The sequence below is a fragment of the Phyllostomus hastatus genome, unplaced genomic scaffold, assembly GCF_019186645.2.
Source record: "Phyllostomus hastatus isolate PE091 unplaced genomic scaffold, TTU_PhHast_1.1 phas_contig_17, whole genome shotgun sequence".
NCBI lineage: Eukaryota > Metazoa > Chordata > Mammalia > Chiroptera > Phyllostomidae > Phyllostomus > Phyllostomus hastatus.
In genome coordinates this window covers 41,679,981-41,694,370 of record NW_025333664.1, presented here as the reverse complement: position 1 = coordinate 41,694,370, position 14,390 = coordinate 41,679,981, and the positions used below count along the sequence as shown (strand labels likewise).

The 14,390-nt window shown below is 40.0% G+C and overlaps 1 protein-coding gene across 1 annotated transcript in view; it reads right to left on the bottom strand.

Annotated features, from left to right (window-relative positions):
• KIZ (kizuna centrosomal protein) overlaps nucleotides 1-14,390 on the bottom strand; it is a 158,958-nt gene that overhangs the window by 93,505 nt on the left and 51,063 nt on the right. The window contains 1 exon segment of the mRNA XM_045833099.1: nucleotides 891-1,004. Coding sequence (XP_045689055.1) covers nucleotides 891-1,004 — 114 coding nt within the window.

The window sequence follows — 14,390 nt, the reverse complement described above, 5'->3', positions numbered from 1 at the left end:
GTCTAAACTTATAGATACGTTAAATGACCATGCCAGAGGTTACCTGAAAAGCTGTTGCTGTACAAAACAGCTCTGCATGTTACTGCTCCATGTGTCCCTTCCCCCAATTCATACCTATGGGGGGAGGGGGGAGGACATCCTATATATCTTTCTAGTATTTCCTGGACACCTTGAGTTCTGGACCCCATTCCAAATCTCTCTTTGGGGCCCCCCTCCTGGCTGCACCCTGTTACATTTACATGATGGAATACTACTCAGCAGAAAGAAAGGAGCTCCTACCCTTTGGGACAGCATGGATGGATCTGGAGAGCATTATGTAAATGAAATAAGCCAGGTGGTAAAAGACAAATACCATATGACCTGACCTATAAGTGGAACATACTCAACAAAACGAACAAGCAAGGAAAGTATAATCAGAGACACTGAAATTAAGAACAAACTGACAGTAATCAGAGGGGAGGTGGGAGGGGATAATGGGAGGAAAAGGGGGAATGGTTTTCAGGAATAGGTATAAAGGACACCTGGACAAAGCCTCAGTGGGGTAGTAGGATCAAGGGTGAGAAGTGGGGATGGCTGGGGTGGGGGTAGTAGGGGGGGACATGGAGACAACTATACTTGAACAACAGTAAAAAATGTTGATACAAAATAAAAAGCAAAAAAAATGTTGTAATAAGGAGGGAGTGAATCGATATATCTTGTTTACAATTAGAATCAAATACATTTACAAAGAAACAGATGGTGAAGTTCACAAAAAAGTTAAGTCAATGACTACAAGTTTCTTGTGCTGATCATGTGGACTAGTGTTTTACAACTCTGCGACCCTCTTCTTGGAAGCATCTGGGAACCTGAACAGCCACCCCATCACTGCAGTAGTTTCATGACAGTAATACCTGACTTGCTTTTCATCAGTGCCACCCCCAGGCGAGAGTCTCAGAAGCTGGTGAAGGACAGCTGGTCTGCAATCTTCAAGGTCTCCTTTCAGAATGTCACTATGATTATAGAGCCTATAAAATAAAACAGGTGCTGCATGAGCTGTTTATTTAAGCACAGACAGCCAGCTTCTAGAACCTATGGTGGTTCTTTGTGGTTTATTGAAATATATCTGTAATATAATCTAGTCATAAAAATGCAGCAACTAGACTATCTTTTGACAAACATGTAAAATGGGGCAGTTTGAAAAATTTGTTTGTGTGTATGTGGCACTTTTAAACACATCAGAGGAAATAACTTTTAACCCTCTGAAGACTTTAATGATGTTCAAATCCACAGCTATGCAATCTCATTCCATATTCCACCAGACTAATAGGAATCGTAGATAATCCTAAGAGGAGAAAAGACTAATTTTATATTGTCAATCATAACCAAGTTAGAGCTCCACAACTCATATAACATTTACTTAAATTGCCACTGCTAAGAAATTGAAAACTGCTGATTGAAGTATGTTACATCCTCTATTTCTGAATGAAGAGAAATGATTATTATTTCTTCATTTAAATCCTATTGCAATAACATTTTCTTTATTCTTAGTAAGAACAGGAAGGCATAGAAAGAGGAATTTAGCCTTCATTATTTATTTCCAGTTTACTGTGGGACTTGTAGAGTCTAACCATTTGGCCACTGTTTTAGGTTAGGTTTGTCATGGTATTATAGTAGCCTCCAGACAGACTGGTTGTAACTTCCTTTAAAACAATGTCTATCTGGGGAAAGAATGATTCTAAAAAGTTATGGGAGAAAATATTAAAGATTTTATCTTTTAAGGAACTGATCACACATGTAATTGGGAATATTCAACACATACCCCAAAATGAAAGTGAAACAATTCATAGAACAATATGGCTATGTGACTGGTATCACAAGGATAAAAGAGAGGTTCTCTGTCCATCTACTGGAGGGTGACTGGCAAAAGCTCAAGCCCACCTCCACCCTGAAGCACACTTTTACCCTGGACAGGAAATAAAGTAGGCCCCATGGATTCAGGCCCTTTTCTAAACTCTGGGCCACCCTGTCAGTTCTCTAGCTCCTTCATAAACCCTAAACTCTTATTTAAACTCTAATCCTGGATTCTCAATACCTTTAGGCCAGCCCCTTAGTTGGGTCCTTCCTTCACTCTGAGCCCTGCTGCCCTAAACCTTCCAGACTTCTAGTCTATGTGACTTACAGTACTTGTAAATACATTTTTCTTAGGCAAAACCTGGGGTTTAATTCTTTCTGGAAGGTTTTATCTTGCCACCATTCAATTCACAGAATAACAGCCTACCCTTAAGAAGAAAAAGATAAGCCCACAGAATGTGACCCAATTTCAGAGCAGTAAAGGAGAGCATGTAATCAATGGGCACACAATAAAGAATTGTGAGGGGGTAGAGAGACAGAAAGCTCCCTGGAGTCACAGGGGCTTGACTAAGGAGGAGGAATTTGGGAGAAGGGGATATAATTCAAGCTAAGGAGCAGCAAAGGCAAAGGTGACAGAAAATTCACTACAGGCTGGACTTTCAGGTTTCATTTTCTCTAGGGGACAACGGTCTCAAAATGCTATGGTAATCACTGATGATAAATAGTAATGTATTTGCTTACATAATTAATAAAATATAATGCTACCTTTAAAAAGTTTTACAAAATACATTTACTACATTTTAATGGTGGTGAAGAATCATAAGTACTATAGTTGGTCACATCCAGAACAAAGTTTTAGGAAAAAAAAATTGTATTTCAAAAAGATCAACAACAAAGGGGCATCATTTGCAGAGGTGGTCCATAAGCTATAAGTGTGTTACTTAAGATAAACCCATACACAGAAAGATGGGAAAGAAGCAAAGCAACCCTTTATTCCCAATTCCAATGCAAACAAACTGGCCCCAAAACCCCACTTCCTCCTCCCAGTTTGATCCTTCCAAAACACAAGGCTTTGATCTTTAAACGAACAACACATGGTCTGGACAGAAACATTTACTTTTAAAACTATCACTTTATCAAGTTCTAGTTCTGTATTTTTACATTTAATTCTCAAGGAAATTTACTGATTATATTTTAAAATTCTCCTAAGACCCTACTTCTTAAATTTAACCAGAAGTAACAGAAAACATTCATGTATGAAACACCAAGAAGACCTCAATTGCTACAAAATATAACTAAGGAACCAAAGGGTACTGTTGTCAGTCAAAACTAATTCAATTTGTATAGCTTACTGGTTATCCTGAAGCAATTTAGCACCTTCACCAAGAGAAAACGTTCAGTGGCCTCCCACCCACAGGTACACAAATACAACCAAGAAGCAGAGAGGTCTCTAGAAGCTCTACCTCTATAAAGATGTAAATTAAGGTTTAAACAGTGTAAGAATTGGCTAGGGCTAATCCTTTTACAGAGGTGTAAATAGCTATTGAGAACTGAATTCCAGGCTGCTAGCTTTTGTTAAGGAGCATTACAGACAAATTTCACACAAAAGCAATAACAAGCCACCAACTCCAGGACTATTAATAGTTTCATAAAGCTGGTACAATTTGTTTGCTTTGATATCAAATTTCCTGACCATAAATCCAAACATGATATAAAATATAAACCACATCAAGAATTAGTGCTTTGGGAAAATAAACTGGAAGCGACTATTTCAAACTTGACACCCGATGGTTGGAACAGCTGTATGTGCTGCCACAGTGAAGTTTGTACATGGGGTTTTGTTTTCCACACAAAACAGTTGTAGAAAGGACAAACACATACATAGTTAAACAGTATTTTCCTTTTAATGGGCAGTCTTACAAAACCTATGTTTTGGTGGTTACATCAGTCCCCATTATGCAGCCCCTTGGGTGGTCCCTTACAGGGGGCCACTAGAGGGGAACACAATGCCAAAAAGAAGGGAAGTAGGAGACCTTGACACAAAGGCCAACAGAGCAGGGCAGTCTGCAGCAGGGGTCAGCAAACAACACTCCTTCTCTTTACCCAGGAAACAAGGGCTCCTTCTCTTTACCTGGAAAAAGTGTGGTTAAGCTGACAGCTTGAATTATGCGCTACATTTTGTAGGGTGCTATCCATTTGTGTTAAGGTCCTCTTTATTGTAGCAGAGGCTGCACAAGCAAAATCCTTGCTTTTTCCCCTACTTTGGCCACCAAAACAGACCTCGTCATTCTGTTCTATTTTAATTCTCAGAATTATCACCCTCCCATACCACATGTTTTGTTTTGTTTCCCTTAATGAGCAGCTGGAAGGCCTGAGAGAATTTATCATACATGTTTTTCTCCACTCTCACACAGAGATAACCAGTCTAAACCCATAAGGAGTTTTAGTAGCCAAGAATCATTTGTGATAAATGCAGACAGGCATTATGAAATGGGTAAATGTTCTCAGTCCATTTTCTCTTTGAAAACTGTGGATCCCAAACTTAGCATCCAGTTTGATAAAAATCCTCCTTGGTGGGAAGGTGAAGACTAGAAAGATTTACTCTTGCTCCATGGGTTTCTTTTAAATCAACACTCACATATCACCAGAGGGGTATGGTCATTAGGGTGCTGGCTGTGCTCTCTAATCTGAGGGGCATACAACATATTTATGGAGCTGGTCACCTAAAAATGACCTGCATTAAATATCTGATGCAAAATGGAGGGTAAATGTCTTATTGTCATACAACTTTATACCTTTCAAAAATTTGATACATCAGGCCCTGCATTTTAGAAAAGTTTTAAAAATACTATAAAAATACTACATTTTTTAAATTTATTAGATGTTATCATAATCAGTTCTGTAGTTAAACCCTAAGAGGGTACTTCTGCCAAAAGGGCATCTGATAGTGTTAGGATTATCTTTGCTGTGGCTTAATCACAAATGGAGGACCATTAAACAAAACATCAGATTTTTCCTGTGCTGTTACAGGTCTATCTCTGTATGTATGTGTAGGTACATGTGTCTGTAAGAGGAAAGAGGAGGTTTAGGTGAACTGGCAAGGGTTATAGGGTATGAGGGGATCCAGGGACAAAGAAACCAGAGGGTATAAATGTTACCATAGATAGTTAGCTAATTATTAATAGAGAAGGAAGCAAAGGGCATTGGAAATTTTGAGCCTAATGGGCTGGGGAGCATAAGCCTGTTTGCTTCACCAGGAAGGTAGAGCTTCACACACTCCAGGAGATTACAGCTTTACTGGGCCAAAGATTAATAACTCTTGCTTCCCTCCTCAGTTACTGAATTCTTGGGGGGAGCAGGGAGAGGTAAGCATATGCATAGTAGAAGTCAAAATGATGCAGGGTAAGGTACATGACCATAGAGACCTATAAGTCTAACCTGAGACAGGGATCAATTGTCTAGGGGGTGAACCCATCAGAAGCCCAAGAATTTGATTTTGTTAGTTTGAAAAAGCTCCTAGCTCTTCCCAAGTCCAAGATAATATAATCCCAGGATAAAAAGAGCTCTTTCTTAGTTACCTGTGCTCATCTCATGTGCTCGTGCATTCTCTCTCCATAACCATGTGGCCCTAGCAGCCGTGTGGCTGATAGCCATTTGCACACCCAAGGCAGGCTCCAGGAGGGAGCCTGGATACCATGGCACAGCAACAGATTGCAGTTGGGAGTACAGGCTAAGCTAGCTGGATAGTGAGAAAGGTTCGACTGGATTAAGCTTCAATATGGCACAGATACTCTGGACACTGGACTTTTTTTTGCATTGCTGAAGACACAGTGGACTCTTTTCATGGTGGAATGGACAGAGATGAGACACAGGGGCAGCCTTCCACCCAAATAAATCTTGCCACACCACAATCATGCATGGGTCAGTGAAATGCATTTCTATGTTGTGAGAGAACCTCACTTCCACCAGCAACATGATGAGATGGTAGATGAACTTAATGAGGGCTCAGGCAATATTCAGACCTTGAAATAAATTAGTATGTCACTTCTCTAGGATAAATGAGTCTCCTTAGAGGCCAATTAACCCTGATGAATGGAAAGGGGGTTCAGTGCCATCACCCTCCACTAAAGGGGAGCTCAGACCAGTAAGGCAGATGTCTACTTGCATTGTGACTCAGTGTTCAGGGTCCACCTCCATGATGACAAGTTCACCTCTATGATGACAGTGAAATGGGAGTGGCAGTACCCAGGGAAGGCACCTACTGAAAAGGGACTGAATAGTTGCCTATTAATGCTGGTCTTCTGCTGTATGAGTATGGTATAAATCAAATACTACAGGATTGCTGAAAAGATAGTGCTACTTTGCTCCTGGGCCTTTCAGAAGGAGAGTACTGTATTAAAATGAAGAAGCTAAAACTACTTATTATTCAAATACTCATTCACCCAAGAAGCTGCTTAAAAGAATGCAAAAGATGAAAAGAAGAAACAAGAAAGGAGATGATAACAAATCATCATTATAAATGAATAAATGGATTACCGTATTTTTCAGACTATAAGACATACTTTTTTTACCACATTTTTTGCTTCAAAATTCCCCCCACTATTTTCCTCCTCTGAAACCTAGGTGCATCTGGGGTCTGCACCATAAGATGTACCTAGGTTTTAGAGGAGGAAAATAGCAAAAAAAAATTTGATGCAAGAAAGTGGTAAAAATGGTGCATCTTATAGTCTGACAAATTCAATAACTGTCAAGGAATGTCTCGGAGGATACAAGCAAGAAAACAATAAAAGCTAAGTGGCCTTCCTGGATAGACCCTGGGAACAATGTAAAAAGGCTTCTCTTGCTCATTTCTGAGTTCAAGGGAAGTCAGACAAGCATATTCCTAATTCTGGGTAGATACACTTTTCCTGAAGCAAGACAAGGTGGCTGCTCATGTGCTAGGATGAAGAGATGATGAAAAGACCCTTGGAATCCCTGGATGTGTCCCTTGGTTTGCAATGGTGCTATACTCCGCTACATGAGACCCTCCTTTGCTTGGAGTAACCAATAGTTCCCTAGACATGGACACTGATATGTTGTCTCCAAGGTCTTTGATTACACTGCAGTACTCCCCTGAAATCTGGAATGGCTAATCTTCTTTGGTCATAATAGCTACCTGGTAATTTACTGCTGTGTAACAAGCTAACCCAAATTTAGTGATGCAAAACAACAACCAACAACTTTTTGTTATGCTCATGGTTTCTGTGGGCAGGAATCCAAACAGGAAACAATGCAGGTGGTTTATCTCTGCTCCATAATGTCTGGGCCTTAACATGCACATGTAGGGGTGAGCTGGAATGCAGGGGACTGGAATTGTTTGAAGGTTTTTACGCTCACATCTCACAGGGGTTTGGGCTGGTCTGATTTCTGGCTCAGCTGGGCCTATGGACTACAACACCAATCATGACCGCTCCCTGAGGCTTGTTTGCTAATAGCTTTATTTTCTTGGAAACTTACCATGTTCCAGTTTTTCCTATCTTGTATTGATCTTAAACAACCAGGGCCTGATTCCCAGTCTTCTCTCCAACCTCTGAACGCAAGGGTAAACTTGTTTCACTCAGAATAAACTACCTTTTTAAAAAAAGATTTTATTTATTTGTAGCTCGAAAGCAAGGGAAGGAGAGAGAGAGGAAGGGAAACATCCATTGGTTGCCTCTCTCATGTGCCCTTTCCGGGGACCTGGTCCACAACCCCAGAGTGTACCCCTATAAAAGGGTGCGGCCAAGGGGGGCCCCAAATAGGGATTTGTAATGGGGCCCAGAACTCAGGGTATCCAAGAAATATCAGTAAAAATATATATAGGATGTCCTCACCCCCACAAGTCTGAGCTGGGGGATGGGACACATGGAGCAGGAACATGCAGAGCTGTTTCACATAGCAACAGCTTTGCAGCTAACCTCTGGCATGGTCATTTAACATATCTATAAGTTTAGACTGGTTTCATGGATATGTTAAATAGCTGTGGCCATGCTTTGAGTCAGGGGGATGGGAGTGACTTCTACCCAGGATGTAACGGGAGGCAACCTTCCCTGATTACAGCACCTGCAGGAGAGCTTGGAGATGATTGGCTCCACGCCATGGGACTATGCCTGCTGGGACTTACTATGGCAGCCCTGTAAAGCTGGACGAAAACGGAATGCTGGCTGGTATAGCCAATTGTGGGAGGAGTCTGAAATGGTGCAGCAGAGGAAGATTGGCTCTGGGATTTAAACCCAGCAACAGCAACCATGTGGGTTGGGACCACACTGCTTGGGCAAAGAACTGGGGTCTTTTTGGAACCACACAGCTTGGGCAGAGAAGAACCGGGGTCTTTTGGGGACCACGTGGCTTGGGCAGAGAAGAACCACAGACTTCTGCTTCTTTTCCTAAGATACAGTACCGGACTGGTCAGAGGGGCAAGGAAGGACTGTGTTTGTGGATATTCTAAAGGACTTTGAGATCTCAATGAAAACATTAAGTCACTACTCTTAAGTTTGTATAACTCTTTAAATAATAATCCCTTTCCTTTTTACCAATCTCTGGCATTGAGAGACGTCTTTCCCTGGTGGTGGGCAAGGCAAACCTAGTATGGGGTGGGGGAGACCCCCGGAGTACAAGGGTGGGTCCATTTGGTAATAGTATATTGTTCACTCTCCATCCCCACAACTGTTCTGTAACACCCTGACTGGGAATTGAAACAGTGACCTTTGGTTCATAGGCCATCACTCAATCCACTGAGCCATGCCAGCCAGGGCAGAATAAACTACCTTTCAGTCTCCGATTTGCACTAAAAAGAGGTCTAGTTTTGCTATATCCCCAGCAGAATTCGACCTGACTGTTGGTTCTTTCCTGACATTCTCTCACTAGCCTCCCTAATTTTTATTCTTCTTTGCCCTGTTCCCTTTTTGCCCTCTCCTCCTCCCTTGCCTCCCCCTTCACCTCTTGTTTGGCTCCTAGAATGCTGGGGTAGGGCATCTTAACACTCCACTGGGAGATCTCCCCAAAATGTTGTCATTTACTTAAATATCAAATGTTAAAAAAATTTTAGGTGATAGTTTTTCCTTCTTTCCTTCCTTCCCAATTCTTTAACTGAGAGAGAAAGAGTGAGCGAGCATACACACTAGGAGAGCAAACCCACAATTCATGTTTAATATCTATTACAAAATCAGGGGACAAATTACAAGTGGGCCAAACTAATGACAGCAACAGAACCTGTTATAACTGCAATTGTGCAGAAAGAAGTGGAGGGACAGCAAAAGGACATGTGACGTTCCTGAGAAGGCAAGAACTTTCAGATCATCAAGTGAATAGCAATAGCACAACTGGAAGGGGCCTGCAGGTCCATTTCAAGGGTGAGAACAAAGGAACTGTGGTAGAGTAGAAGAGCAATCCAGGCCCTATGACTCCAGAACCTTGTCAGTGCCCTTTCATCCAAGTTCTTCACTAAGGAGAAACTACTGGGAGTGAACTCTAAATTGAGCTGAAGACAATAAGGGCAGAACAAAGAATGTTTCTAACTTAAAGTAGTGGATGCAAGGGAAGAGAGAGAAAATGGAACAGAAGAAAACTACCCTAGTAATAGATTTAAAATGGCAAGCCAAATTAGAAATGACTTTGCCAAAGCCATGCATGCATAATCATTTCATGATTAAAATTGATGAGTTAAATGATATCTGGTTTCCTGGGTCTTCAGAAAGAAAAAAGCAGCCAAGTGGAAGTGCTTATGAGGGAGAGGGGAGGAAGAGACATTAGGCAGACTTCAGGATGGTGATATTATTTCTTGAGTGGGTGGGGGTTACTGAATGTATTAACCGTGCTAATTAATTGAGCAGTATATACTCATGATTTGTTCACTTTTCTGTACATATGCTATACTTAAAAAATAAAATTTTAAAAAGTGCACATGATAAGAACTTCAGCTTCTTGTAATGGCATCCTACATAATGCAGGCCCATCCTTACACTAAAAACTATACACACACACACACACACACACACATATATACATGTATGTATATATATATATATATATTGCTACCCAAGAGATATTGGTAGCATAGAGAGATAAGGTAGTGAAGAATTTTAGGATCAAAATCTAGATAAAAAAAGGAATTTCTGAGAAATAAGTATAACATTTAGGGCAACTTTTCTTTGAAGACCATGTGTCAATTCCAGAAAAGGCAGTTGAGAGTCTGAGAAACTGGGTGAAACTTTCAACAGCCCCAGAGTTAGAGAATAAAAACTAAAGTCCAGGTCCACCAAGGAAGGAAAACCAATAAATCACCCACACTTGAACTGGAAATTCCAAAGACTTCTTCCTATACATAAGAGGAAAACATAGTCCGGCCTTCAAAAGGACCAAGGCCTGGCTTCAAACGACCTCAGTGCTCAGACCTTGATTTAAGTGATCCAGAATTGCTTCTGTACCTAGACACCTGCCAGAAGCAAATGTAAATTCTTTTTAAAGAAGGAGAATTTTCCAGGCCTGAAATAACTCCAAAAATGCCCTTATGTAATATATATTCAGAAATTACCAGAGATTTGAGAAAAGCAAGCCAGAGTGATTAAAAGCGAAGAAAAACAAAAGCTAGAAAAAGACCTACAGTCCCTAAGGTACTTAAACAGTGTCTAGAAAGAATGTGAAAATACCAATTAATAATGGATTTTGAAAGGTCAGTAACTTATATCAAAAATTAGTGAATATACAGATAATTAGAAATACGTAATTAATAAGCTTGACCTGATGGAAAACTATAGAATCCGGCACCCAACAAATGGTGAATATATTCATTGAAAGCATACATGGATATTTAAATAAATTGGCTATTACTATGGATTATCAACAAAAACCAAAGAAGAGATACTGTTTAGAGCACATTCTCTGAAAACACATTAATTTCAGATATCTATAATGAATACATAGTCCTCATTTCTCCCAATGTGTAGAACGTAAAAAAAAATCATTTCTAAATAATGCCCATCAAGGAAGTATTAATAAGTGTAACATTAATTTTTAAGTATATTTTATTGATTATGCTATCACAGTTGTCCCATCTTTCTCTCTCCTTTATTCCCTTCCATCCTGCACCACCCCACCAGCATTCCCCACTCCGCCTCATTAGTTCATGCCCATGGGTTGTACACATAAGTTCTTTGGCTTCTCCATTTCCTATACTATTCTTAACCTCCCCCTGTCTATTTTATACCTACCATTTATGCTACTTATTCTCTGTACTTTTTCTCCCTCTCTCCCTGTCCCACTCCCCCACTGATAACCCTCCATGTGACCTCGATTTCTGTGATTCTGTTCCTGCTCTAGCTATTTGCTTAGTTTGCTTTTGTTTTTGTTCTTTTAGGTTTGGTTGTTCACAATTGTGAGTTTGTTGTCATTTTACTGTTCATAGTTGTGATCTTCTTTTTCTTACATATGTCCCTTTAACATTTCATGTAGTAAGGGCTTGGTGATGATGAACTCCTTTAACGTGACCTTATCTGGGGAAGCACTTTGTCTTCCCTGCCATTCTAAATGATAGCTTTGCTGGATAGAGTAATCTTGGATGGAGGTGCTTGCCTCTCATGACTTGGAATACTTCTTTCCTGCCCCTTCTTGCCTGTAAGGCTTCTTTGGAGAGATCAGCTGACAGTCTTATGGGAACTCCTTCATAGGTAACTGTCTCCTTTTCTCTTGCTTTTAAGATTCTCTCCTTATCTTCAATTTTGGGTAATGTAATTGTGATATGCTTGGTGTGTGCTTCCTTGGGTGCAACTTCTTTGGGACTCTCTGAGCTTCCTGGACTTCCTGGAAGTCTATTTCCTTTGCCAGATTGGAGATATTCTCCTTCATTATTTCTTCAAATAAGTCTTCAATTTGTTGCTCTTCCTCTTCTCCTTCTGGCACCCCTATGATTCAGATGTTGGAACATTTAAAGTTGTACTGGAGGGCCCTCAGCCTCTCCTCACTTTTTTTTGAAAACTTGTTTCTTCATTCTGTTCTCATCGAATGCTTACTTCTTCCTTCTGGTCCAAGTCACTGATATGAGTCCTGGTTTCCTTCCCTTCACTGTTGGTTCCCTGTACATTTTCCTTTATTTCACTTTGCTTAGCCTTCACTTCTTCCTCTATTTTGTGACCATATTCAACCATTTCTGTGAGCATGCTGATTACTAGTGTTTGGAATTGTGCACCTGATAGGTTAGCTATCTCTTCGTCACTTAGTTCTATTTTTGGAGTTTTGATCTTTTCTTTCATTTGGGCCATATTTCTTTGTCTCTGGATGTCTGTTATGTTGTGAGAGGTGGAATCTTAGGTATTCACCAGGGTGGGGCAATACACCTTGCTGCATTGTGGTGTTGTATGTGGGGGCAGTGTCAGAGAGGGAACAATGTCACTTGCTTGACTCTAGCTGGCTTTCAGGCCCTTCCCCCACTACCCATAAGCAAAATGGGCCCTTCTGGTGCTGATTCCCTGGTGGGTGAGTTTGTGAGTGAGTACATTCTAGGACCTTGTGGGTCTCTCCAACTAACTCTGTTGTGTGGCAGGGAGTTTCTTCCACCACCACAACCCTCATAGAGTTTTACAGTCAGAGGTTTTGAGGCCTTAATTCCCTGTGCTGGAATTCTGGGTTGCATGGTATATCTTGTTCCACAGTTGTTCCTCCCAGTTTATCCACACACAAATGTGGGACCACCAGCCACCTCCTTAGCACATGTCCTCTCTGCCTTGGCTGCCCATCTCTGCCCCTCCTATCTGTCTGGATGAATGTTTCTTCTTCAACTCCTTGGTTGTCAGACTTCCATACAATTCGATTTTCTGAAGGTTCTGGTTGTTTTTGGTTTTGTTTTATATTTGTTATTGTCCTTCTTTTGGTTGTGCAAGAAGGTGAAGTATATCTACCTACGCCTCCATCTTGGCTGGAAGTTTCCATACATTTTTTTCTAATAATTATAAGCATTTAGATAATTAAAGTATTTAAAACTGAATGACAGTGATGTCATTACTTGTCAAAAGCAGTGATGTGCAAATCAAAGTTCTTAAAAGCAAATTTAAAGCCTTACAAGCACATGCTCAAAGATGAGAAAGATTGAAAATTATGCATTCAATTCAAATTGGAAAAAGATTCACATAGTAAGACCAAGAAAAGTAAAAATGGAATAATAAAGATAATAATGGAAACAAATGGTATTTTAAAAAAGCAATAGATGGGATCAAATTGGATTATTTGAAGAAGTAATAAAATAGACAAATATCATGCAGGATTGATAAAAATAGGGCGAACATAAAATTACAAGTGAAGAAAGGGAATATAATTCTTGATACATTCTAAAATATGCTCACAAATTTGAAAGGTTAGACAATAGATCTTTTTCTAGTAGATACATTTTCAAAATTTACTCAAGATGAATGAAAACCTGAATATACATATTAGCATTTAAGAACTAAGTAATCAAACAAAAATTGAGGGATTTTTTATCAGTAAATCTGTTTTGCAAGAAACGCTAAAAAAATTCTTCATGCTATAACCTTTGCAAGTGCTTCTCATTATCCTCCACTTCTACCTTTGACTGGGTCACCTACCACATCTGACTGAGGCCAGCAGCCAGTTGGAGATGACTGGCAAAGGCTGGGAACCAGGTTCCAGTTAGTCAAAGGAAGCTTCTTTTAACATCCTTACAGAAACCTAGTGATAGTGACTGTGATTACTGCCTACTTTGCTGAGGATCAGGTCTCAAGACCACTCCCCTCTTGAAAGCCTTATTCTGGACTTTGGAAATTTAAAGATAAAAATGTCTTAGATTTTTTAAATAAGACCAAAATAGGTAATCTAACAGGAGAGGCGTAGGCTAGACTATGGAATAAAGTGCCAGGTAGAACAGGAAAGAAAACACTGATGGCCCCACCTGGTGGCACAGTGTTATTTTTTTCCAAAAATGTAGTGTACAATCTTATTTTGGGAACAAAAAACAGAATGGATGGCAAGAAAAGTCTCAGGGGGCCACCTGTGTTGAGGAGCAGAGGCCATGTCCAGGAAAAACAAATGATAGAGGTGAAGGAAAAAAGCAACTGAAAACCAATATCTGAAGGTATTATCATTTCTAAAGGAACAATGAATTTAAAATATGCTTCTAGCTCCTCTTAAATGAATTTAGGGTAAATTCTAAAAGAACACAGTTGTGACCTAGTATTCCATGCAATATAATTTTCAGCAGCAAATCTTTCTCAGATGCAAGAACTTCCTATATTTATCTTTGAAGGGGAGCTAAATTAAAATCACTGAATGAGATTCAATCTATGTGACCAGATTTTTATGACCTTGAGAAACCAAGGCTTTCATTTGACTTAGTTTAAAAGGCAGCAATACATTTCGCTTTCAGTCATACTCCAAGGGGAGAAAGAACAAAGCAACTCTGCAATTACTTTGTTTAAGCTTGAAGGAAGGCATATAGCACTTCATCAGGTTATTTGAGCCTGGGAGACACAAAAATCAATATAGACAAAGCAAAGGTCAAATTGCTTAGTTTTATTTTCCTTTTCTAATTAAAGAAT